Here is a 26,222-nt window from a genome sequence, read left to right on the forward strand (position 1 = left end):
GGAGGGCGACTCGTGCTGGGCGGATCCGTCCCCACCTTTCCTCCCCCCGCCCCCCAGTGCCCGGCCCCACGACTCTACGACTGCGACATCAGCACCCCCAGCGTCCCACAAGCCTCCCGGGCAGGGCACCGACACCCTGTGCAGCCAGGAGATGGAAGGACTCGGGCCATTTAGGCACAGGGTGTAACTACAGAAGCCATGAAGAGCAGGAACTCAACTGCATGGATCGATGATGCCCAGATGGAGTGTTTTAAAAACTGGGGGTGGGATGGAGCCCGCCTAGGTGCCAGCCACCGTGGACTGATCACAAAATCCTGGGCATCTACACCATGGAATACTACGCAGCCAGGAACAGCAATGAAATCAAGTCCTTTGCAGCCACAGGACATGGCTGGAGACCCTTATTTTAAGAGAATGAACACAGAAACAGAAATCCGAAAACCACGTGTTCTCAGCTATACGTGGGAGCCAAAGGCTGGGCACACACGGGCATAAGGCTGGGAGGACACTGAGGACTTCAGAAGGGGGAAGGAGTGGGGAGACGAGGGTAAGAAGACTACCCACTGGGTTCCGTGCACAGCATTTGGGTGGCGGGCTTCATGAAGCCCAGACTTCACCATCATGCGACATACCCATGTAACAAGCCTGCACGTGTACTCCTTAAATCTAAAATAAAATAAAATAAAAATGAAGGCCTGGCTCTGTCATCCCAGCACTTTGGGAGGCCGAGGCAAGTGGACTGCCTGAGTCCGAGGGTTCGAGACCTGCCTGGGCAACTTGGCGAGACCTCTACAATAAATCAAAAATCAGCCAGGTGTGGTGGCGCGTGCCTGTAGTTCCGGCTACTTGGAAGGATCGCCAGAGCCCAGCAGGTGGACGCTGGGGTGGCTGTGAGTGTGGTACTCCAACTCAAAAAAAAAAAAATCTAAAATAAAATAAAATAAAAATAAAAACCAGGAGTGGAGAAGATATCTTGACCTTAATTTATCAATGCATCTACAAAGCACAATGATATCTTAAAACGTGATAATGCTTATGCGAATATTCGTCTGACCTCCTAGTCGTAAGAATAATATGAGTATTTATTGAGCTAGACACTGCTTTCGCATGTGCTAACGCATTAATGCTAACAACTATTATTATACTTATCCACATTTCACAGAGAGAAACTGTAGCCCAGTTATTCATTAGGACATATGTCGTGTCGAGATTTCTGTCTGTAACACAGCCTTGGTTTGAACCGACTTCCCCAGCTCCAGAGTCCCTTCCCCTAACCACTTCAAAAACTGCCTTTGGTCTCTGGGATGAACCAGTGACAGCTTGGCTAGCAAGTCAAAAATTGCATTTTCACTTCTTTCATAACTTGGAGAGTCCACTTTGCTAGAGATCCAGGCCAGTAAGTACGTACCTGAATGCGTTTTTCATCGTCTTCCCGTTTCTTTCTCTCTTCTTCTTCTTGTTTCCTCTTTGCTTCCATCTCAAGTTTCCTAACCAAAAAAAAAAAAATAGAAAATTCTTCAAATATTTAATAGAGAATAAGGAATCCTTCAGAAGGCAATCTGACTCTTAACACACAAAGGGAACACTCTGGGAGCTCAGATGACCCTCCTGGCTACATATATCAACTTATTCTGAATAAAATAAAATCAAACTTTACTGACAGTAAATCTTTTTCTTCTTTTTTTCCCCAAGAGTCAGGGTCCTGCTCTGTCACCCAGTGAAATGAAGTGGCAGGACCACAGCTCACCGCACTGCGGCCTGGGCTCAAGTGATTCACTCACCTCAACATCCCAAGTAGCTAGGAGGACTACAGGCGTGTGCCACCATACCTCTCAGCTAATTTTTAAAATTTTTTGCAGAGACAGGGTCTTGCTATGTTGCCCAGGGGGGTCTCAAGCGATCCTCCTGCCTCCACGTCCCAAAGAGCTGGGATTACAGAAGTGAGCCACGGCACCCAGCCGAGTAATTCTTCTTAAATAAAACTGATATAATGACATTCTATAAACTTTGACATCTCTAGATCAACTTGGCTTCAAGATCCTAATTACAAGTGCTGAAAAACTCACATTCCTTCTCTCTAATCGATTATGGTCATCTCCCGAAATGTTACCAGTTTTAAAACCGCAGAAACATCTAAGTGTCTTTTCTCTAGTTTATAAAATACAGAAAAGTCCTAGCTTTAAAAAGAAGTTAAGAAATTCTCGGGTGTAAGAGCCCAACCAAAATCCAGATTATAGTTAAAATCATTCTGTGTCATCATTACTATAAAATGATTTCAAATTGACTCTGAAATGAGTTCCTCAAGGTAAGAATACAGTTTTACGAATGGTCGTTAACCACCATCAACACCAAGAATTCACTGCTGAGTTTCTACTTCGAAACACCACCACCAGGGCCTCACATCCTCCTTTCGGCGTCTTCCTTTCTTCGCTGCTGTTCCTCTAACTCCCGTCTTCTCCTTTCTTTTTCCATTTCTTCTTGAATGCGCCTCAGCCTTTCCGCCTCCTCTTCCTGCTGCTTTTTTTTCTGCAATGCACTGAGGAGTTCCTCTGAACTTCTAACCAGGGCATCATATTCTCTCTGGATCTGTTCCCTTGTCATCATGGTGGACTTGAATTACAAAACAATAAACAGGTATTTGAGAAGTTATGAGTACGCTTAGCAATACTGAACCGCACACTCAAAAATAGTTAAAATGATGCATTTTAACATTTTTTGATTGTGCTTTTTACCACAGTGGTTAAAAAAACAACTCCAATATGCACATATACAGCAAAAAAATGAGAGCTGGTGAACAATAAGCCCACTGTTTTTGCTATACTGTTTGCCCATTAAACAGTATTTAGAATTTCTTTTTTTTTTGAGTTGGAGTCTCACTCTGTCACCCAGACTGGAGTGCAGTGGCCGCTCCCGGCCACCGCAGCCTCAACCTGCTGGGCTCCGGCGATCCTTCCGCCTCAGCCTTCCAAGTAGCCGGAATCAGAATTTCTTAAAAGTTATCTCTGTATGCAAATATTGGACTCTATATTTTCTATTAATCAAGTAATCAATATCTACAGGTGTACTGTAGCTAAAAAATACATTTTCAGCAATGGTTTGCTGAATTAGCCAGCATTTACTACTCTTTAATAATAATGTCCAAGCCGGGCTTGGTGGCTCAGCCTGTAATCCCGCGCCTTTGGGAGGCTGAGGTGAGTGGATTGCCTGAGCCCGTGAGTTCGAGACCCGCCTGGGCAGCGAGACCTCATCTCAACAATAAATCAAAAAATCAGCCGGGCGTGATAGTGCATGCCTGTAATTCTGGCAACTCGGAAGGCTGAGGTGGAAGGATCGCCGGAGCCCAGCAGGTCGAGGCTGCGGTGGCCGGGAGCGGCCACTGCACTCCAGTCTGGGTGACAGAGTGAGACTCCAACTCAAAAATAATAATAATAATAATAACAATAGTATCCAAATAGTACGTAAGAAATATTGAAGAAATTACTAGATATATCCAAAATTACTGGATGATTTTCCTAAATTAACCCTCAAAAATTGTGGCTAATTTTCATTGACGATGATCAGCTAAGTCTATTTATAATATTTTCATTCCTCTCTGGAACCTTTTTCTCCCTTCTATCTTCAAGATTTATCATTGTCTATGTAAAATATCCACAGAAAATATGAAAGGCATACTTTAAGGTACTTATTATATCCCACATAATTGCGCTGACCTATGAAACTAGCTGAGAAAAGCATTAAGACCCTAAAATATAATTGAGAAAAAATAGGAAAAGACAGATGAAATATGATTAACAAAAAAGCATATGGGAAAAATCTTAAACCCCACTAGTAATCAAATACAAATCAAAACAAAAACATAGCCCTATTTTTCCCCCTACAAAATTGTAGAAGAAATTAACTGCTACTTTAATAAGTAAATTATTTAACAGCCTCTGTGAAGACAGGGTGTTAATATGGATAAGCCATATAACATAGTGGTAGGGATACAAAACTGAAATATACATTATGATAAGAATTACATTAAAATGTACACATAGGAAACAAGACTTGTAAGAGGGACGTACAACAATACACCAGTTGAATATGAGTGTGGAGGTATTATGAGTTTTTTGGCGGTTTTCTCCAAATCTCCAGTAATATTACATTACTTTTATAATTTAAAAATTAGCTTCTGTCCAGACTCGGTGGCTCACGCCTATAATCCCAGCACTCAGGGAGGCCCAGGTGAGAGGGCTGTCTGAGCCCAGGTGTTCGAGACCAGGCTGGGGAACATGGTGAGACCTCATCTCTATAACAAGTCCAAAAACTAGCCAGGTGGGGTGGCACACGACTGTAGTTCCAGCTACTTGGGAGGCTGAGATGTAAGGATCACCTGAGCCCAGCAGGTCAAGGCTGTGGTAGCTGTCATCCTGTCACTGCACTCCAGCCTAGGCGACAGAGGGAGACCCCCAACTCAAAAATATAAATAAATAAATAATAAAATAAAGTAAAAATTTAAAAAATGAGTTTCGGGAGGTAGAAAAGCATCAAACAAAAGAATGTTCCTTCATCCTAAGTTATGATTATGCAAAAAGTTACCAGCGCAAGATGGTGAGTGTATTAGTTACTCATTTTGGGGGGGGGTATCTCTCCTAGCTACAGATGAAACTACATAAAAATTGTCTTTCATCTTTTTCTATGAAGAGACGAGCAGAGGTAATAATCTAACAAGCACCTACTGGCTATCACTCAGACTCAGCACCTGTTAAGATTTTCCACTTGAAAACGTGAGGACTTGTTTCTACACAATTTCAATGCCAGTCACAAAAAGATACGAAGTGATAGGAAAAGTCAAAGTCATCAGAGCCAGAATTCCATACCTTAATTTTGGCCATCAGTGCGTCAATGGAAATCTCAAGCTCTTTGATCTGCTTATTCACCTCGGGTTTTCCGTCTTTCAACACACTTACCACTTCATTAAACTTATCTAGCCGCTTTTTCAGTGTGCCCACCTTCACCAGGCCATCGATGCTGCGAAGACAACCCGCCATCAGACTTTAATGTCTGCGTTTCATGCCTTAGGCAGATTCTTCACTCACAAAATGCTCAACAGATATCACTCAACAAGACATTTCAGTCATTTTCAATATTATCTAGCGTTCTCTTTTTTTAGATCTCTTGTGGAAGGTTAAGATAATCAAATATGAGTGTAAATGGCATTGGTGCCTGTCAACAGAAGTAAAGCCTTCTATATTTAGACTGTAAGCTCTGAGAATTCAAGTTGCAAAGGGACTTAATTTGAAAGGTGTAATGGATCAATAGATACTCAGGCCTCCAACTTTAAAAACTTTAAATCATCCCAGCACTCTGGGAGGCCAAGGTAGGAGGACCACTTGAGCCCAGGAGTTTGAGACCAGCCTGGGCAACTTAGTGAGACCTCATCTTGACAAAAAAAATCGAAAAATAATCAGCCAGGAGTGATGGCACACGCCTGTAGTCCCAGCTACAGGGGAGGCTGAGGCAAAAGGATTGCCCGTCCCCAGGAGGTCGAGGCTGTGGTGAGATGTGATGGTGCAATTGCACTCAAGCTTGGGTGACAGGGTAACACCCCGACTAAAAACAAAGGTCTAAATTAATAACAAAAGATTCAAATAAGAAATAAAGAACACATTTATAGTGAGACAATACAATTCTTACAGATTATATTGAATGTTGTGGTAAAGATATTAGTGTTTTTAAAAAATGCTACCCTGACATTATCAAGAAACCCAAACTAAAATAATCAGAGTAAAAGAGTCTCTCAATCATTTTTTTTCAACCTGCTACAGTGTTTACACATTGATGCAAGCCACTTTGAATCCTCTTGTAGAAAATGAGGCAAGTAATAAAGGCACTAATTTCAAATTAATATTACAAACAACAGACTAATATATCATTTTACAAAGAACACAAGAAAACTCCCTCAGTATCCAAATAGCTTTTCATTATGACTTTCTTGACATTTGATATTAGGACAATGAGGTTTTGGGGGGGTCTCTTTTTAGCACTATTCATCTTACCGAGGTTTGTGTCTCCTTTTGCAAAGCCACATTCGAATCGTTTTTTGCATTTTAATGCAGGCTTCAGCTCGATATTTTATTTTGTTTTTCACTATGTGCAAGAGTAAAATAAAACGACAGAAAATTATTCAGTTTAAACCGGACACAAAGTATATAAAAAGTCACCCATTTTCACAAAGCAATTCTCAAGAAACTCAAAAGCATGGGGACCGTGTTGTATCCGACATCAAAATCAGAAAAAGTTTTAACATTTAACTTCTCATATTTTTTAAAAAGAATAAGCTAGAATGTCTATGGCTAGATCTACATTTTAAATGCATTATTTTCTAGTATGTTATACTACTGTTTCTCAAAGCTCCTAGGCAACATTTGTTCTATGAAATATACAAAGGAGACAGGAGTGTCTTGGAATAAAAGGTTTGACCTGTCAACAGAGTTGAGGGAAAGCCACACACGCTATACCTTCTTTGGATTTTCACAACAAACATATTGAGTAACGCCTCTGAGAATCCTACAGTAAAGGAATCTACTTGACTTCAGTTACCCAGAATGTCCTAGAATGATCTGACCTTGAACTTTTTCCCAGAGCTTCCTTATTTAGCATACTGTAAAGATCCCTGCCTGGGCACGGACCTCAGCATCACTGCACAACACAGTTCACATACGAAGGGCCGACCATAGATGTTCATTTTACGCATTCCTATCACAATGAATTGTATCAAGGTGAAGCTGGTGGACGACCGCGATAAATATATTCATATTTTACTTGGAAAAATCATGGGAAAAAAGAGCTACTGCTACCTTTTTTATTATAGTTTTCTTTTAATTCACATTCATGATGGACTAACAAAAGACATCCATAAAAACCTTTGTCTGCATGGTTCCTTTTCATCAGGCCAAAGGAATTTTATTTTTTTTATTAATAAAGATCAATTTGCTGAATCCCTTTGATGTGCCTAGCACACTCTGGGGCTTGTGGGGACCATTACAGATGTAATCAAGGTACTGATTCCCACACAGCTCCCAACATTTAAAGGTTTGCCACAAACACTTCTACACTGTTGGTGAGAGTGTAAACTAGTGCAACCTCTGTGGAAAGCAGTGTGGCGATTCCTCAAAGCTCTAAATATCAACCTCCCATATGACCCCGCAATCCCCCTACTGGGAATATATCCTGAAGAACTCAAATCACTCTATAAAAAAGATACCTGCACACGTATGTTTATTGCAGCGTTGTTCACAATAGCAAGAACCTGGAAACAACCATGCTGCCCATCAAAAAAGGACTGGATTTTAAAAATATGGTAATATACATGATGGAATACTACGCAGCCATAAAAAAAGAACAAAATCATGAATTTCACAGCAACCTGGATGGAACTTGAGTCTATAATACTGAGTGACCTCTCACAGAAACAAAAATCCAAGTATCACATGTTCTCACTCATATAATGGACCTTGAACATCCAATGTAATACTATAAGAAAATGACTGACGGTACTGGGAAACTATGGGGGGGAGAGGGAGATGGGATTAACAGTAGCAAATATCTGTCTGGCGATGGGGAAACACCTCTTATCAACAGGGTACCTGAATGAAACATAATTGTATACCTAACCCTTAACTGTACCCATCATAATAAAAAATATTGATTAAAAAAATAAATAAATAAAGGTTTGCCACAGATCCTCAGGGCACCCCAAATATTCCATTCCTCATCCTTGTTTTGGGTCAGTGACAAGTAGCTGCTAAATCCAGTGGGTCAAAGGGTTTGGATCATAATCCTGAAAAACACAATCCTGACAGCCATATTCTCGAATGCTGGCATCTCAAAAGAGCAAAATTCCCAAAGATTAAAATCACTAAAGTCAAAATCCCCGAAAACCACAATCACAGGAATCACAGAATTTCAAAATGAGCAGCGCCACAGAGAAAATGAACACGAACGTATCCTCCAAGAAGGGCCATGTCCTGAAAGAACAAAAAGAAGCCGCCATCATGATGGGAGGCTTCAAGGCACAGCTAACAACTGGGGAGTTCGGCCAGTTCTCATGAACTACCTCCATGCAGCTGCCCACGATGCACTTTTTGTGTATTACCAGCCTTGTAATATACTTTTACATAGGTTGAGTTTTCTTATATTTTGGTTTCTTTCTTTTCTATTTTTTTTTTAGGCTTCCCCCCCCCACCGTTTTACACTGTCAGCATTATTTTTCACTTTTGCTACGCTATTATATTTCTCTTCACATCATTTCCAATACTGGAAATTCACTGGTGGCATCGAATAAGTGGTAACTTTTAGAGGGTCCCATTTGTTGTATGCCTTCTTTGCAAATCTGACTCCATGAAAGTGCATTATCACAACTTTGTGTGTAAGCATTGTGCATGTATGCAAAAAGGCCAAAACCCCTCCATAAACGAAGAGATGAAACTTTTCTGTACAGCTGTATCAGTAAAAGATAGAACTTCTCATGATCTCGGCTCTGGCTGCTGCACGACTCGTGGCAGGTTGTGACCAACCTCAAAAGACCGAGGCTATCCATCCCTGAATTTCAGATGACTGCAGTAACACAGCTAGGTGCACACAACCCACCAAGAGTGGCAATATGCGTGTACAGCTGTCCCTTTCTGGCTCATGTCTTCATGAATACGCTTTGTCTGTACATAACAGTTATGCCCATGCAACTGTCATTAGCATACCTGGGTCTTTACACTCGCAAAAAGGCATGCTGTTATTTGCTTTTCTTGCATAAAGTAGCCTATAAAGTGTCCTGTCATGCTTCTACCTTTCTCAAATAAAGCCCCCTTTAAAAATGTAAATAAGTATCTTTTAAAGAATTCTTGGCCAGGCCCCATGGCTCAAGCCTGCAATCCCAGCACTTTAGGAGGCCAAGGAGAGAGGATTGCCTGAGCCCAGGGGTTCAAGACCAAACTGGGTAACTTGGTGAGATCTCATCTATACAATAAATCACAAAAAGACAAAAAACTTAGCTGGATCTGGTAGTGCACACCTGTAGTTTCAACTACTTGGAAGGCTGAGGCAGAAGGATCACCTGAGCCCAGTAGGTCAACACTGATGTGGCCTTGAGCGTGCCACTGCACTCCAGTCTGGGTGACAGAGTGAGACTCTGACTCAAAAACAACAACAAAAACAAATAAAGAAAGAAAATAAATAAAATATGAAATAAATAATTCTTAAGTTATTTTTTTCCAGAATTATATTTTCAGGATTTTGATCTTTTGGGATTTCAACACTCAGGATCATGGTGTTCAGGACTGTGTCTTTCAAGATCATGACTGGCTTCCTTTCAAGGGACAGGGTCAAAAGGAACAGTGGGGGAAGAGGCTGAAATTAAAAACCAAAACTCCATTTTACAAGATCATTTTTTTTTTTTTTTTTTTGAAAACAGGATTTATTGAGAAGACAGAAGAGCTCCCACAGTGGGAGGGGACCCCAGAGGGTTTGAAGACATTCTAAGAATGCAGACTTTGCCTTCCACTACAGGAGAGCCATATGAGGTTTCTAGTTTAGAAAGAGAAAGATGGGAAAGCAGCAGAGTCGGCTTGGGAGCCCTGAAGTTATATGAGGGGAAGGGGAGAACCCACGGAGGTAAGTCAGTGAAAAGGAAGGAGTGCCCAGTTTCAAAGGTGAAATCAGCAGGACGAAGTGACCGACAGCAAAAACATGGAACCAACCATGCTGCCCATTGAAGCTGGCCCTGGACTGGATTAAAAAAATGTGGTACGTATACACAATGGAATACTATACAGCCAAAAAGAAGGACAGATATATGGACTATGCAGCAACCTGGATGGATTTACAGTAGATCATACTCAGTGATTTATCACAGAAACAAAGAACAGAGCGCCATGTGTTCTCACTCATAAGAGGACTTTGAATAATTACAATGCTATAAGAAAGTGATCGGCAGGAGTGGGAAACTGTCGGAGGGGGTTGGGGGTGGGATTGACAGTTGAGGGAAACTGCCAGGGGAGGGAGGGGCACACCTCATCAACAGAGGCACCTGCATGGTCAATGTTTGTATACCTAACCCTGAATTGTACCCCACCTCTTTATAAGAAAAAGAAAAAGAAAAGAAATAGGAAAGGACAGACAATGACAATCTGGACATTCCAGGCATGTGCATGTAGACACCATGCAGGCAGAGAGCAGCTCTGGTTGAAGTCAGAGCCCCGGGGATGTGCTGGGGGAGACAGAGAAAATAATCGAGAGCCAGTTCTGTTCTCTTAGGACACAACAAGATTGAGATCCCCATACCGCATTTAGCTAAGAAGATAAGTGGCAGACACTCAAAATAACAAAGAAACCATGTCCACAAACACGGTCTTATCACACTACACATGAGGTGTTGCTCAAGGAACTGGTGACACTGCACGGGAACAAAAGTGGTGGTCCCTGTTACCCGGCATCCCCTCTGAGACAGCTTTACGACACAGCACAAGCCATTTCATGAGAGTGAGAAAATCAGAGGGACAGAAAAGATCTCCGTGGGAAGGGAAAGCCCGCGGGGTGAACCTACATTTGATGACGGAGAGCGAGCACCACTGCACTTTCTTCCAGCGACTGCAGATCAGCCAGTGATTGACCCTCTTAACCAACTCTGCCAAGTGGTCCGGGTCAGACTTCATGATCTGATCGAATTCTGCAAACTGGGAAGTCAAGTGATTTCATATCAGTATTAAAATACGAATGCATTTAAGCACACAAAAAGACACAGGGTAAACGGAATTTAAATCCCACATCGAACTTTCTCAAAACGGTTGCATGTCAGTTACACAGACACATCTTAGTAGAGTCCACAGCAAATCCAAACACACCCGGCCACATTTTGCTTCCTTTCTCTTAATGAAGGTTAAGAAAGACAAAAACAAAACAAAAAATGCCTAAGTGATCTAATTACAGATGGTTGGCAAAGAGGTTCCATTGAGAACAGCTACAGAGCCAGAGGCCACCAAAATATGTTCCATCTCTCCCCGGTTCCACCCCTTTGTGGGCAGAGATAACAAATGTTGACTAAGACACAAGACGACACAAATAAGACAGTCGATAGGTTCTTAATAATAAAATGCATTATGTCTACTGTTTATCACCATATTTCATAATAACATCAATCCTTTACCAAACATCTCACTACAGTATTAAGGATGATACAAACCAAAAAATCAATATAATGGCTTCTTATAGCTGAAATTAAATGAAAGGTAGCATAATGAGATTAAAGATTCTTGAAATTTCGCCTTAGGCATTCAGCAAATACTTCTAATTTTTCTGGAAGCAAACAAGACCAAGTGCGGTCTCCATCAGACTATTGATTCTTAAATAATTACTATAGTTCTGAAATAAGAGAAATGCCAAGTTTATGACAAATATGCATGATTAGAGCTAAGTCAACTACGAACATTTATATATTCTTTTTATCTTTTCGTGTTCTTTGCAAAAACAGTCACAGGGATGTGCGTGCATTGTTAACACACACACATATATTTCATCTCATGTCCAGAAGTGCAAAGCCTAATTGATTGATTATGATCAGTTTATCCTTCAAGACACTCGACATGTTTATCATCTTGCCAAACCAAACAAGTATGCCTAGCTATTTAAATATAGTAAAAACCATGTTTATAATTATGAGGATGCAATTACTCAGTCTATATATATGTATTTTTTTGATTTATTGTAGCGACAAGGTCTCACCAAGTTGCCCGGGCGGGTCTCAAACCCACAGGCTCAGGCAATCCACTCGCCTCGGCCTCCCCATGCACTGGGATTACAGGCTAGCCACCGAGCCTGGCCACTCAGTCAATATTAAAGAAGTTTGGAATGGTGAACATATTATTCCTAACAGATTGCAAATAGCATTTAGCTATTTCTATATCGAATATGTTTTGTGATGAAGTATTCTGTAACTCAGTCTTGTAACTCAGTACGAGAACCTCTGAACACTTAAACTATGTGTTAGCCTAAAAAAGTCATGTGCATTCAAAGGTACTTATCATTCATTGGTCACAGAGGTCCAATGCCAACTCCAACCCAACTTTCCATACCACGTCTGTCCATCGTATTCTAGAGACATTTGTTCTCAACGAAGATTCAAGAGTACTGTGAAAATCTCAAATCCTTGAAGACTTATTTATTACATCTTAGTAAAGCTTTCAACGTGTTTAAAATGGAAGTATCTCCTGGTTGAACCTCAGTTTAAGTAAAAAGTCAACTAAACAACGCTCTGATTGATTCCCAAACTTCCAAAGCGGAATAAAATTGAAAAAAAAAAATTATATACAGAGTATCATGCGTCGCAAACTTCTCCCAAGTAGGGAAATGTATATTTCATGCTGTTAGTGACCATTTAATTCAACAATAATACAAACCATTGAATACTTAAAAATATTCACTGACCTCAATCATCCATATTTATAATGTTAGAATTTAAAATATGAAAGTATATTTACCTTGCCAGGTCTAAAAAATACTTTTGTTAACCCAAACTTGTAGTCAATTTCATTTAAGCCCAAAGCTTTAAAAAGAGCCTGAAAAATAAAAGTGAAAAAGTTAAAACGCCAACCGGTAGCTAATAGGGAAAACAAGTTAAGTTTACTGCTAGGAAATTTCCATTTGGGTGGCATGTGTACCTTGCAAAATAGTCTTGGATCCAGTCTTGCAAGTTTATCCGGCATATACTTCTTGTACATGTTATAGAGTTCATGAAAGGATGCCCGTGATGGGAACCCACCCTGCATCAAGTCCAAAACAGACACCATGCCTACACACAGACGCAAACACAAGACCCAGTTAATCACGGTACAGCAGTCCAGACTCGTTTGAGAGTGATCAAACAATTTTGTAATTGATGTTTATAAAGGGGAAATTTGCAGGGTTCATCAACAGTGAAATATTACATAGGAAATATTGCACTTATGATCATTACATCCCAACTTATATACCACCTCAAACTACTGTAGTCAAATTTCATCTAAAACCCGCAAGACTAACTGTTCCCTAGAGGCCAACTATTAGAATAAAAAAATTGGAACCAATTCTATGTAATCATATTATTAGTATTTTTTTAAAAATCCAAGTATTATGAACACAGAGCCATCCGTCAAAGTGCCAACATACCTTAATATGTTAAAATACATTTCTTACTGAAAGAGGAATCCCACTGAAGCCTTAGTAAGCCTACACTCTTTGCTAATCTAATAGCATACACAGCTAAATCTAAACATGTGTGACTTTCCAGGACAACAGGTGCTCACTGGAAAACAAATGAATTATTATATTAAGTCAAACAAATCCTAAAGAGAAATTTAAATGAGCAAAAAGTCACTCAAACTAGTAACATACTGAGGGAACTATTACAAAAATATATCTCTACTATATGGGAGAATTCAAAAGACATGAGTTAAAAATTTAATTTAGTTCAAATTAGTCACACACATTTGCTAGACTGTGCGTTCCATTCAGCAAATATTTACTGAGTTTAGTATATGCCAGGGAAGAATGGATGTATGTATGAACCCAAACAGACATAGTTCCTGCCTTTGTGGGGTTTACAGACTAGAGGGGAAAAAAAATCAAATAATTATGTAGATATATACAAAATCTGAGACCGTGACAGTGAAATAAAAGCACCTGGACCCAGCACCCTGAATGCAGGCTCACTTTCCGAGCTGGGGCTACCAAGAAGGGCTCTCAGAGGAGGTGACAATCAAACTGAGACAGGACGGACGGGAAAGGCAAGGCAAGATCCCTCAGAGGAACACGGAGGGGCTCAAGGGAGGCCAGCGTGGCCTGAGCACAGAGCGACAGGGCAGAAAAGAGGAAGTAGGGACACATGGCCGAGCCACAAGGGGCTTCATAAGCTCCAGGGTCTTGCTCCTCACCCTAACACTCATCTGAAGTCCTAAGATCACTGCGAGCACTGTGATGATTAGAGAGAAGTTGTGAGCTGTCCATCCTGGATGTGTGTAAGACCAGCCAGAGCAGATGCTAGAATACTCAGGCAGCGACAGCAAAAAGCCAGGCGAGAGACGGTGACAGTGTGTCCAGAGGGCACCAGGACTCACTGTTGGGGGGGAAAGGGGGTCACAGCAGGGGGCCTGGGGAGTCTTAGAGAACCCACACCTGTCCATCTCCATGTAGTGTCACCAGCCAGGTGCCTGGGAGCCCCGCCAGCCACATACAACTATTTAAATTCAAAGTTGTTGTTTTTGTTTTCATCTACAATTTTATTTATTTTTATTTTGGGGGGGTCGGAGTCTCCTCACTCCGTCGCCCAGGCTGGAGGGCACTGGCACACTCACAGCCGCCACATAAATTCAAAGTGTTAGAAATTAAAATTTCAGCCATACTTCAAGGGCTCAACAGACCAAGGAGTCTGGTGGCCACTATACTGGATAACACAAGCACGGGAGATTCCCATCGTCGTGGAATGTTCTACTGCACAGCACATGAAATGAGGGGAGAAACAGGCCAAACCCTGAAATGTGCTAACAAATAATATCCAGGCAGAACTAAAAAAAGCCTGCAGGGGAGTCGGGAAGGGTCAGAGAAGCCAAAGAGACAAAAAGCAGGGACACATGCTGATTTCTGGAGACAAGGGTATGTCCGAGGGACTGGTCAGGGCCACACGTGACTGGGAAGCCCACTGCAAAACAGACATCTGATTTAGGGTCAGGACAGCCGCCGGTGGCTTCATCAGAGTGGGAGCCAAAGAGTGGGAGAAAGGAAACCCCGAGAGGGAAAGAACAGATTGTTCTTGGGAAGAAAAGGAAGAAATGGAGAAAATGGAGAAAGAAGACGTGGAAGACGTGGAAGGGGCTGGAAGGGAATGTGGGTCAGAGAGAAGGCTCCAGCACGTTTAGGTGGTGACAGGGACAGCCATCTCAAAGGGACGGTTCCGTCTACACGATCAGTACTGAAGACCCACGAGAAAGCAGAAAGAAATGAACTTCAAGGAACCACAGGCCTCAACTAGGAAGAGAAGAAATCCTGCTTTCTTAACAGGAGGGAAGCTCAGGCAGGTAGGCAGAGTGCGTGGTGGCAGCCAAGTGAAGCTTTGGGTTTTTCCAGTCACAGAGACCAAGGAGAGCAGGATGGGTCTGATGGGGCTCTGCAGGGAAACACAACATGCTGACCAGGGAAACTTGGCAGGGCAGGCCCAAGAGCCCCACGAAGGTCCGTGACCATGAACTTAACCGGTGCCGACCTGCTCACCTACCAAGCCTGTGAAGGCAAGGAGAAAGAGGAGAATCAGATCCCACAGTGAGGGTTCTGAGGGCCCAGGGGAGATCCAGATTTGGGGAGGGCCCTCTAAGAAAAAAGTGCACATTTTAAAAAGTTAGAAAACAACCCAAAATGAGGCGCAGGGCTATGGAAGAGGTTTATTTAAAAGGAGGGCCCTGCTGCCTAAGAGACCTTAACTCCATGGGAAGTCTGCCTCTGAGAGCATATAAGGAGTCAGAGAGGCCAGAGGGTCAAAGAAGTGTCAGGGTCAGAGCTGGACCCAAAGGGGAACAAAGACAGGGAGAGCCAATGCCTTGGGGAACAGTCAGGGTGGAAGTGGGGACGGAGGCTGGCCAGGAAGACAGACATCAGACGCCGTCGGCAGGGAGGCAGCGAGGGATGTTTAATCAAATGCGTGAAGGTGTCCCAGGAGCCAAGGGCACAGTGCTGTTTTCATTTCTCACACGTGGTGGAGTAGGAAGAAAGGGCCTCAAAGTTTGCCTCCTGACCCCGGGGTGTGGGGCGCAAGGCATGAACGGCTGCTGGTGTCTCTGTCTCTATTTCTCCATCTCTGTCTGTCTCTCTCTCTCCCCACCCCCCTTTCTTTCTTTTCTTTTTAAGAGAAGGGTCTCACCCTGTTGCCCAGGCTGATCTTGAACCCCTGGGTTCCCACGATCCTCCCACCTCAGCCTCCCAAGTAGCTGGGACCACAGGAGCACGCCACTGCACCCAGCCCTACGCTTTTCTTACAAGGAAAGACAATGTAAGATGAAAATCTGATTGCACTTTAAAATAATCGAGATAATGGTGAGCCTCTTGAAAACACTGGAACTACTACACTGCATCTGAGCTACAACTACTGACCCACACTGACAAAGAAAGTTTTATGAAAGCGGATTTTTATGAAGAGGTTATGAAAATATGGCGATACCTGAACACTGCAGTTGAGACAGAATCTGAGCACCCTCAAAGTGGTGGCTTGTCATCTTTAAGTTAGGTTTGATGCAACGGATAAAGCTTGCTCCCTAGAAGAATAAGGGTACGCTTTGAGACCATACATTCAACATCCTTACTTTTCTATTTTCTGGGAATACTAGCAACCTTCAAAGCATATTAACAGTAACATATGAAACTTTTAAAATAACTATTAAAGAACTTAAAAATGTATTCACATATTCTCTACTTTAAGGCTTGGGATGCATGTTTGCATTCTAAATTAATAACATCAGAAAAAGATTACATTTTAGATTGGAATGCCAAACATCGAAAAAGGGAGAAAGTCTTTCACTGTGAAATATGTTAACGTATTTAAACAACCCATTTTAGGGGCTAATATGCATGTGATTTTAGTCTACATTTAAATGTATTTATAGGGTATGTTTCTGTGGTAAGAAAATGCAAATAAAGTTATGTCCCTTAAAATTTAGGTCAAGGTATTAAAAAAAAAGAAAACCAATCTTTCAATCATTCTGCTTCGAAAATATACAATGGGTCCCTAAACTGCACAGTTGCACATTTTAAAGTTTTGTTTGTTGTTATTTTAAAAACTTAAAGGCATTCGTTTGGAACCGATTATCAGATTATTCTGAATAAGGCAGAGTGAATATTGATGATGTGTACAATGAAACCCTTGACTACTGAAGCCAACATACTAGATTACCCAAATCACGGCTTCTCTCCAAAGTAGCTACCTTGCAAAACTCAACAATTACTTCAACAGTGATGTTCACTGCACACTTTTATTTATCATTATTATTATTATTATTATTTGGCGATAGGGCCTCACTCTGTCGCCCAGACTAGAGTGCAGTGGCACGATAATAGCTCACTGCAGCCCCAAACTCCTGGGCAAAAGTGATCCTCTCATCTCCCCAGTGGCTAGGACTACAGGCACAGGCCACCATGCTCAGCCAATTTTAAAACTTTTATTTGAAGAGATGGAGTCTCATTACGTTACCCAGACTGGACTCAAACTTCTGGCTTCAAGTGATTCTCCTGCCTTGAATTACCAAAGTGCTGGGAATACAGAAGCGAGCCATCACACCCAGTCTAAGTTAAAAACACATGTAGAAATGCCTTCTTTCTATAAACCACAAAGGTAATCCCATCATTTTAGAGCAGTATCGTGTTTAAGAAATAAAAATAAAAATAAAATACTATCCTCATAGACTTAATTTTTAAAGATATGGGCCCTTAAGATATGAATATTTGTAGCCAATGAGGACACTGAAAAGGTTTTCTTAATGGTTCCAAAACTAAGTCTAACAGTAAATTAAGCAACAATAACACTGAGAATAAATGGCTAGCTTTTCAAATTGACTATCTAAAAAAGAAGAGTACTCAATTAGGTTCTGTGGGTTTGTATAAAAAATAAGTCTTACCTTGCAATCATGCTTCGTTTATATAAACTACATATAAGTTCCTTTCTGTGGTGGTTTTTTTCATTATTGAATGTAACACCTAGCATAAACAAAACTGTCCTGCCTGGCTATAAGAACCACCTTTATCATTTTAAAACATCTCACATTTCAACTAGTTGGATCATTTTCTCCAAAATAAAACTGATAACGAATAATACAAGCTACTACACTTTCCTGTTTTTATAATTTTGATTACAATTTACCGAGGCTCAGTACATTAAAGTTATTTATTAGCTTTACTACTATGTTTTTTCTTAAAAAATAAAAACAGGGTATGCTACTTAAAATGCAGAGTTAAAAAAAACAGAGTTAAAAAAAACTAATAAATTGTGCCTCTAAATGGGGTATAAAAATACTATGTCCATTGATTTCCACATCAATGAGATTTAATTACATGCCTCATCTTTAATTCTAAAAAAATACATTTCTCCTTCTCCATAATCACTAGTTATTCTCACCTTCCTGAAACAAATAATACAAGATAATCATAATTCAAAAACATTCAAAGAGTTCTATGTATTTATAAAATAATGTGCCTTCACATATAGATTTGCCCTTGCTTCAGAACAAACCTAACCAAAATGAGAAACATTTTTTGTTTTACGTTTTTTTTTTTTTCTTTTTGAGTCGGAGTCTCACTCTGTGCCCAGGCAGGAGTGCAGTGGCACAATTTCAGCTACCACAGCCTCGACCTGCTGGGCTCAGACGATCCTTCTGCCTCAGCCTTCCAAGTAGCTGGAATCACAGGTGTGCGCCACCACGGCCGGCTCATTTTTTTTATTTTTCAGAGAGACGAGGTCTTGCCATGTTGCCCAAGCTGGTTTCAAACTCCTGAGCTCAGGCATTCCTCTCGCCTCAGCCTCTCAAAGTGCTGAGATTACAGGCCTGAGCCACCACACCCGGTCCAAAATGAAAAGTGTTTTTAAACTACTTTTTTAAATCAGGGGAATATGGTTTAAAATGTATTTCTTTCTTTCTTTTCAGGCGATTCTTCCACCTCAGCCTCCCGAGTAGCTGGTACTACAAGTACACACTACCAGGCCTGGCTAATTTTTTTTGTAGAGACAAGGTCTTGCTATGTTGCCTAGGCTCTCAAATTCCTGGGCTCAAGCAACCCTCCCATCTTGGCCATCCAAAGTGCTGAGATTACAGGTGTGAACCCCGAGGTCTGACCTTAAAACATATTTCTAATGATAAGAGGGTCACTATGCTTACTTGCATGATTACTAATAATTGTCTCAGAGGACCATTTTTTAAAAACAGCCTGTTCTCTTTTAAGCATACTCACGGTACTTCGAAGTTTATCCAGAAGCAAATTTAACTGTGTCTGTGAAAGAAAAAAATCAGTTTATTTCAAAAAGTCAAAGTACACAGCGTCGTGAGTTAATATTAGCTAATATTAGAATAAAACAACATGCAATAACATCCACATATAACACATTACAGTTTAACAACTCCCTAGGACACAAACCCTCTAACACAGAGCAGTATGCAAAATGGCTAATGGAATGCAAGGACAATAAATGACTTCTACAAGCTTGGACAATTAAAAGTCTGAAAATGAACGGTGCTAAAAACGTGCATACACATTTACAGGTATGAAGAATGAGAGGACACATACAGGCACTGGAAGAAATACATGCAAATGCCAAGGATGTATGTCATAAGCGATCAATGCACAGTCTCTGATCATGTGGCAAACTGTGTGGTCTGTGTCACACACCACCGAGAATGAAGGCGTGTAGCATATACACTCATAGTATTAGGATTGCTGTATGTGACACTCAGCATAAACAAAACTGTCCTGCCTGGCCACAGAAGTCCTCTTTATGATTTTAAAACGCTTTACATCTCAATTATTTTTAAACCCCTGGACTATTTTCTCAAAAAAAAAAACCTGACAGTGAACACCATAAGTTACTACGCTGTCCTGTTTTTATAATATTGATTGTAACTTGCTGTGGTTCCGTATGTTAAAACCATTTGCTTGACTACTTTGCAAAGTGAATTACTGATGGAAAATTCTTATATCTGGATTTTATACTGAGATGCTTATTATACTACTTCCAAAAGATAAACTAAGATGTTGATTATCATAGTAACATACATTAATCATAGCTATAATTAATAGGTATACTGGTTTACTGAATGTTTTCTAGGAGTCAAATACTGCTCCAAGCTTTTCATGAGCATTATTTTAAGAAAGGATAAAACATGACAATCCTAATTAAAGATATACGTATGAGCCTAATTTTACAGGTGAAAGCATTGAAGACCAAAGTCATCAATAACTTGCCCAAGACAATGGACGTAATAGAGGCAAAGCCTTGATTCCAACACAGGCCTGACCCCAGATCTCACTCTCTACCAGTGATAACTGCTACAATGTATCTCCCACACACTGAGAGGCTGAAGTCATAGAATGAATCGGGCACTGACTTAAAGAAACGCAGTCACACCCCACTTATCTGGTTGACAGAGTTCTAGACCTCCACGCCCAAAAAGCAAGTGTAAGCACTACCAATTTGAAAAGAAAACTGTCACAAAGCCTGTGTTCTTTAATCCACAGACTTAAGCACAGTGTTCTCCAAAAAAACGGAGGTCAAGTCAGAAGAGCAGAAGCAGCAAATATAAACTCATAGCAGCCGGGAAAGAAGAAAGAAAATCAGTTATCAAAGAACAGTAGTCAAGTCTCCTAGGGCATGAGGGTAGATGGTTCTACACAATTCATGCCTTATCTGCATTTTATGTGTATTTTAAAGCATATAAATATTCATGATAGGACTTCCGTTCAAAAGGATGACTTTTTTCTGAAACATTGACAGCAGAAGGAAAAAAGTCACCTTTCTGTGGAAAATGTTTGGTCGTCAGTGACGTTGGATAACCACAGCATTACTGTAAATGACAGCCTGTTTTGTTTTTATTGCCTTCACACCTCAAGTTTAATTCAGTGAGATATCCTATTAAATTTAAAATTAAGGATCTATTAATATCTCATTTTCAAGTACCACAGAGGAAAACACATGTGAGATATTTTATTAGTATCACTGATTAGAGCTTTCAGTAGTTGTTTAATGTAAAAAAACTACATCTTATTGAATATAAACAATTACCAGGCATTTCAAGGTTCAACATAAAAGATTATTTATTCCAAAGAAAAATTTTAGGGATGTTTTTAATTTTTATTTAACACTGTCTAAAATTTCAAGTATCTTCTCATAAGCAATACTACTTTAATATTACAAAAGGAAAATACATAATACATGACATATTTCATGTTGGCTAATATGCTATTTTAAAACCAATCTGCTATCAAATGTCTATTCAGAAACTGAAGAATATTTGAATAAGAGAAACATACTGTTCACTGAGAATCAGGAACTCATTAGGAGTAAATACAATTTATAACAAAACTCAAGGCCTCTAACCAGTTACCTAAAGGTGTATTATACAATTTCCCTATATTTATGGTTAAGCTTTTTTGAAAAAACCAGCTCCTATAAACATGATCAGGATTTAAGGAGGCTTATGTTATCAGTATGACAGTATCCTGACACTTAAATATTATTCCTAATTAAAGTATATATGATGAGGCTGAGGGGAGTGAATTGCCTGAGCCCGCGGGTTCGAGACCCGCCTGGGCAGCGAGACCTCATCTCTACAATAAATCAAAAAATCAGCCGGGCGTGGTAGCGCATGCCTGTAATTCCAGCTACTTGGAAGGCTGAGGCGGAAGGATCGCCGGAGCCCAGCAGGTCGAGGCTGCGGTGGCCGGGAGCAGCCACTGCACTCTAGTCTGGGCGACAGAGTGAGACTTCAACTCAAAAAAAAATAATAAATAAAGTATATATGATGAAAGGCAAATGTGAGTGCTATTGTAAACATTACAATAACACTTTATGGAAAGTTGTAAGACAGAAATGAATTCCATTACTTTGTTCTATGTATGACAGCTTGTTGTTCACTAAATTGTAACGTAAGTTTTAAAATTATTTTGTCTACACTAATATTCAACAATTAGAACCCACTAGTGGAGACCCATCTCTAGAGCACACCTCCAAAAATAAATACCCGACCCCAAATTAATGCAACAAACGAAATAGCCTTCCAAGGTAAATAAACAGTCTGAAGAGTTTGCCACACCTGAGCACGTATCTTTCACAAAAGCTATTAAAAAGCTTTCATCAAATTTTAGTAGGCTATGCACACCCACAATGCCACTGTGAGAGCAAACACATTGGAAATGAATCACAAACTGAATCATCAACCTGACACGGGCTTTGTGTCACAGGCAGCCGCCATGTAAATAGGAGTCCACGAAAGCAGTTGTTTACCTGAAGCCCTGGCCGCGCCTGGCTTTCCTCTCTCCCAACTCAACTAGTCCTCTCTAGCAGCCCGAGTTACTCCAGCTAAAACCAAACTGCTGATGAGGAAGGAAACAGAAAACACGTGGGAAAGAGAAGGCTGAAGGTCAACCGGACAGTATGCAGAAGCAGAACGTCAGACGACGCGATTGGGGTATGTCAAGAACGGACCCGTTTGGAGAATTGCGCATGCATCTTTTGTTCAATGACTGGGCCTCATGATGATATTTCACATGTGAATATCAACGAGGCAGGGTCTGCTCTTGAACTTCACTCAAGGGGCTTCTGACAGTGAGCTACATTCTCCGTTTGAGAATATAAAACAATGCATTTTATCTGAAGATGTCAATAATTTAAATGCAGTAAGAAGATGTCAATACTTTAACTCAGATACCTTAAACTTGTTTCCAACGCTGATGAAGCTAAGTTTTCCTGCTTTCTGTTTGGTATCTTTGTTGTTATTCGTGGATGACTCAAAGAGCTCTCGTATAAACTTATCCCTGGATTCACATATTAAAGACTCAAGAGACATATGTAAGGCGTCATTATTTTTCTCCACAAACTGGGTCTGGAAAATAAATCAGACGGCACTGTATCAATCCACCCTGTGATAACAATATCCCTTAACGGGGTTCTGTCCGACAGAGCTTCCTGTGATGACAGAAATGATCTGTGTGTCTGTCTGTCTGCGCTGGCCAAGACCGTCCACACAGGCCGTGTGGATATTGAGCACTTGAAGTGGGGCCAGTGTACCGAGGAACTGAATCTCTAACTTGCTGGCATTAAATGCAAGCAGCCACATGTGGCTGGATGGTGTTAAATTGTAGAGGGCAAGTTTACACCCAACGGCTCTCCTCTGTGGAGTCACACTCACTGTCTCGTAGCACACCGCCCCTGCAAAATGCCTCACGATGAAGCCTTCGTCATCCCTGATGTTCCTGTGAACTGCCAGCTTAGACTTTCTGGGAATCTGAAAAACAACACACACATGCGTTATGAGAGGGTCGAAAACATATTACGTAATCTTCCTCTGGAAAACATGAGAGATATAAAATACTTAAAGTTATAACGGAAAGTTTTGCAAAAAACATAACCTAGGCCAGGTGTGGTGGCTCAAGCCTGTAATCCCAGCACTCTGGGAGGCAGAGGAGAGATGACTGCCTGAGCCCAGGGGTTCAAGACCAGACTGGGTAACTGGGCGAGACCTTGTCTCTATAATAAATCAAAAAAATTAGCCGGGCATGGTAGCGCATGCTGTAGTTCCAGCTACTTGGAAGCCTGAGGTGGAAGGATCACCGGAGCCCAGCAGGTCGAGGATGTGGTGGCCGTGAGCGTGCCCCTGCACTCCAGCCTGGGTGATGGAGTAAGACTCCAACTCAAAAAAAATTTTTTAAATAAAAATAAAAACATAACCTAGGATGCCTTAAAGTACCAGTGATATTGAGCAAATATTTAGTAGAATTTATTAGGGAAGAAAATGGGTGTTAGACAAACACACAAACACACACACACCACATTCAAAATATAGCTGGCTGGCCAGGCTCAGTGGCTCAGCCTGCAATCTCAGCACTTTGGGAGGCCAAGGCGAGAGCACTGCCTGAGCCTGTGGGTTCGAGACCAGCCTGGGCAACTTGGAGAGACCTCATCTCTACAATAAAATCAAATATTAGCCAGGTGTGGTAGTGCATGCCTATAGCTCCAGCTACTTGGAAGGCTGAGGCAGAAAGATCGTGGGAGCCCAGCAGGTCAACACTGGGATGGCCTTGAATGTGCCACTGCACTCCGGCCTGGGTGATGGAGTGAGACTCCAACTCAAAAAAAGGAAAGGAAAAAAAACCATAGCTGGTGCTTTATAAAGCTAACCACCCATTTCTCCAGCCGTGGACCTCAACCATGGTGCTGCATTAGTCACCTGGAGAGCTCTGCACCTCCATCCAACCCTGGACCATTTCCCTCAAGGGTTTCCCATGTGCAGCTAGGTAAAACAACATCAGAAATCAGCATGGGGCCTCTCCCACAGCTTCAGACCAACCATGCTAATATGTCTACACTATAAGCCTGAATCTATTTCAAGAAAACGAGATCCATTTAGGGCTGTACCATTTAATTGTCACATCTCTTATCTGCGTCATATTTAAAGTTTTTTGAAAAGCCTTCACATGCAAGATCACATCTGGCCCTCAAGACAACCTAAGGTTAAGGAAGGTAATCTCATCTTAAAGTGAGAAAACCTCAACTGTCAGTTCCACCCCCCACCTCCCCTGACAGTTTCCTACTACTGCCAATCGCTTTCTTATCTCACTATAATTGTTCAAGGTCACCTTATGAGTGAGAACATATAGAACTCTGTTCTTTGTTTCTGTGATAAAACACTGCGTATGACTGACTCCTGCTGGGGGAGGGAAGGGCATGCCTCATCAACAAGGGTACTTGCGTGATTAATGTTGGTATACCTAACCCTAACCCTGAATTGTAACCCACATCTTTATAATAAATAATTAATTAAAAAAGGAAATGTACAGAATACTTCACCCAAACAATATTACTCTTCCATTCAACAAAATTTTTGACACTTGTATACCTAATCCTGAATTGTATCCTGCATCTCTAAAATAATATAAATTTTAAGAATACTAAAAAAAAAAAAAGTGAGAAAACTTAAGACTTGGCAGCCCTAGAGGTCTGCTGGAAGTCAGAGCATAAGCAGAAGAACACAGAGGGCCTTCTCATGCAGGTTGACACCGCAGGATGAATCAGCCTGCAAGCTCTGCAGCCAGACCGCCCAGCCTCACTGGCAAACCCACGGCTTCAGTGGCCATGCTGGGCGTGCCCCTTAATCTCTCCTGGTATGTCTCCTTCTGCAGAATGGAGGTTCCACCAGGATTAAATGAAACAACACAAGCAAAAGCAGTAGAGCAGTGCCTGGCCCATCTAAGTGATCACAACTTATAAAGTGACTATATTTATTTTTTTAAAAAAATACAATCAAAGGAATGACCTGTATAAATCAGGATTGATGGCCAGGCTCGGTGGCTCAGCCTGTCAACCCAGCGCTTTGGGAGGCCGAGGTGAGTGGATTGCCTGAGCCCACAGGTTTGAGACCTGCCCGGGCAACTTGGCAAGACCTCGTCTCTACAATAAATCAAAAAATTAGTCAGGCGTGGTGGTGCGCGCCTGTAGTTCCAGCTACTTGGAAGGCTGAGGTGGAGGGATCACCGGAGCCCAGCAGGTTGAGGCTGCAGTGGCTGGGAGCGTGCCACCGCCCTCCAGCCTGGGTGATAGAGAAAAAAGAAAAAAAAGAAAAAAAAATTAGGATTGACTGCTTTACACTTCTTACTTGAGAAAAGCAGCCAAAGCCCACTCCTGATCCTTCATTGTGCTATCTTTGAGTGACGTGCCCCTGAGAGCCCGGTCATAGTTGTGCTGACAAGTGGTCAGTACCCCTGGTAAAGGTGACCATGAGCTCCCAGGCTGGTCACAACCAACACCAGTGAGCAAAGAGTCAGAGGGCTGGATGCGTATGGTGAAGGTCTACAAAGGTTTGCTGAGGACACATATTGGTTTATTTCTATCTCCGCCAAAAGAAGATAAATAGGTTCCACACCACCAGATACATTGAGGGATACAGAAGAAGTCCACGTGAGTGGAGCAGGTGGCTGTGGAAGCTGATTCCCTACAGAAGGTTGGCACCATGATATCCATCTTTCAGGAAAATCCATCGAACCTATTTTGTTAACGATAAATGGAGGTGAAAATACTTGTTTCCACTCAAACTCCTGGATCCATCAAAACAAAGATTGCTCAACTGCTCCAACCTCAAAACAATACAGCCTGGGAGGCATGTGTCCGTTTCACTCAGCAACTCTAGGGAGCATCTCTTTTCTCCCTTTCTCTCTCTGCCTTTTGTTGTCGTTGATGTTGTTATCCATAATAATAATATGAGATAGCATCGATCTTTGTGGCTGAAACGGACATTGGTATTGCTCTGCGACAGTCAGATTCTTTCTGGGCACTAGGACGGAATTGGGCTGGTATTATCTCAGGGGAAGACGATTGAGTGAAAAGACAAACACAGAATAGGGCAAACACAAGGAACACCTCGACAACCACACAGCGCAGGCTCATGGGGACGGCTCCACTCGTCGCTACCTCAAGG

At 41.5% G+C, this 26,222-nt stretch overlaps 1 protein-coding gene across 1 annotated transcript in view; it reads right to left on the reverse strand.

Moving 5' to 3' along the window:
• MYO6 (myosin VI) overlaps positions 1-26,222 on the reverse strand; it is a 93,628-nt gene that overhangs the window by 23,392 nt on the left and 44,014 nt on the right. Inside the window, exons 16-26 of the mRNA XM_021709841.1 lie at positions 22,941-23,036; positions 22,461-22,634; positions 18,991-19,029; positions 16,214-16,307; positions 12,690-12,820; positions 12,510-12,587; positions 10,580-10,709; positions 6,039-6,129; positions 4,860-5,010; positions 2,402-2,610; positions 1,409-1,487 (exon numbers count right to left, since the gene is read on the reverse strand). Of these exons, the coding sequence (XP_021565516.1) occupies positions 1,409-1,487; positions 2,402-2,610; positions 4,860-5,010; positions 6,039-6,129; positions 10,580-10,709; positions 12,510-12,587; positions 12,690-12,820; positions 16,214-16,307; positions 18,991-19,029; positions 22,461-22,634; positions 22,941-23,036 (1,272 nt within the window). The remainder of the gene's footprint in view (positions 1-1,408; positions 1,488-2,401; positions 2,611-4,859; positions 5,011-6,038; positions 6,130-10,579; positions 10,710-12,509; positions 12,588-12,689; positions 12,821-16,213; positions 16,308-18,990; positions 19,030-22,460; positions 22,635-22,940; positions 23,037-26,222) is intronic.

The sequence above is a fragment of the Carlito syrichta genome, unplaced genomic scaffold (assembly GCF_000164805.1).
Source record: "Carlito syrichta isolate Samal-C Ts95f unplaced genomic scaffold, Tarsius_syrichta-2.0.1 Scaffold287498, whole genome shotgun sequence".
Taxonomy (NCBI): domain Eukaryota; kingdom Metazoa; phylum Chordata; class Mammalia; order Primates; family Tarsiidae; genus Carlito; species Carlito syrichta.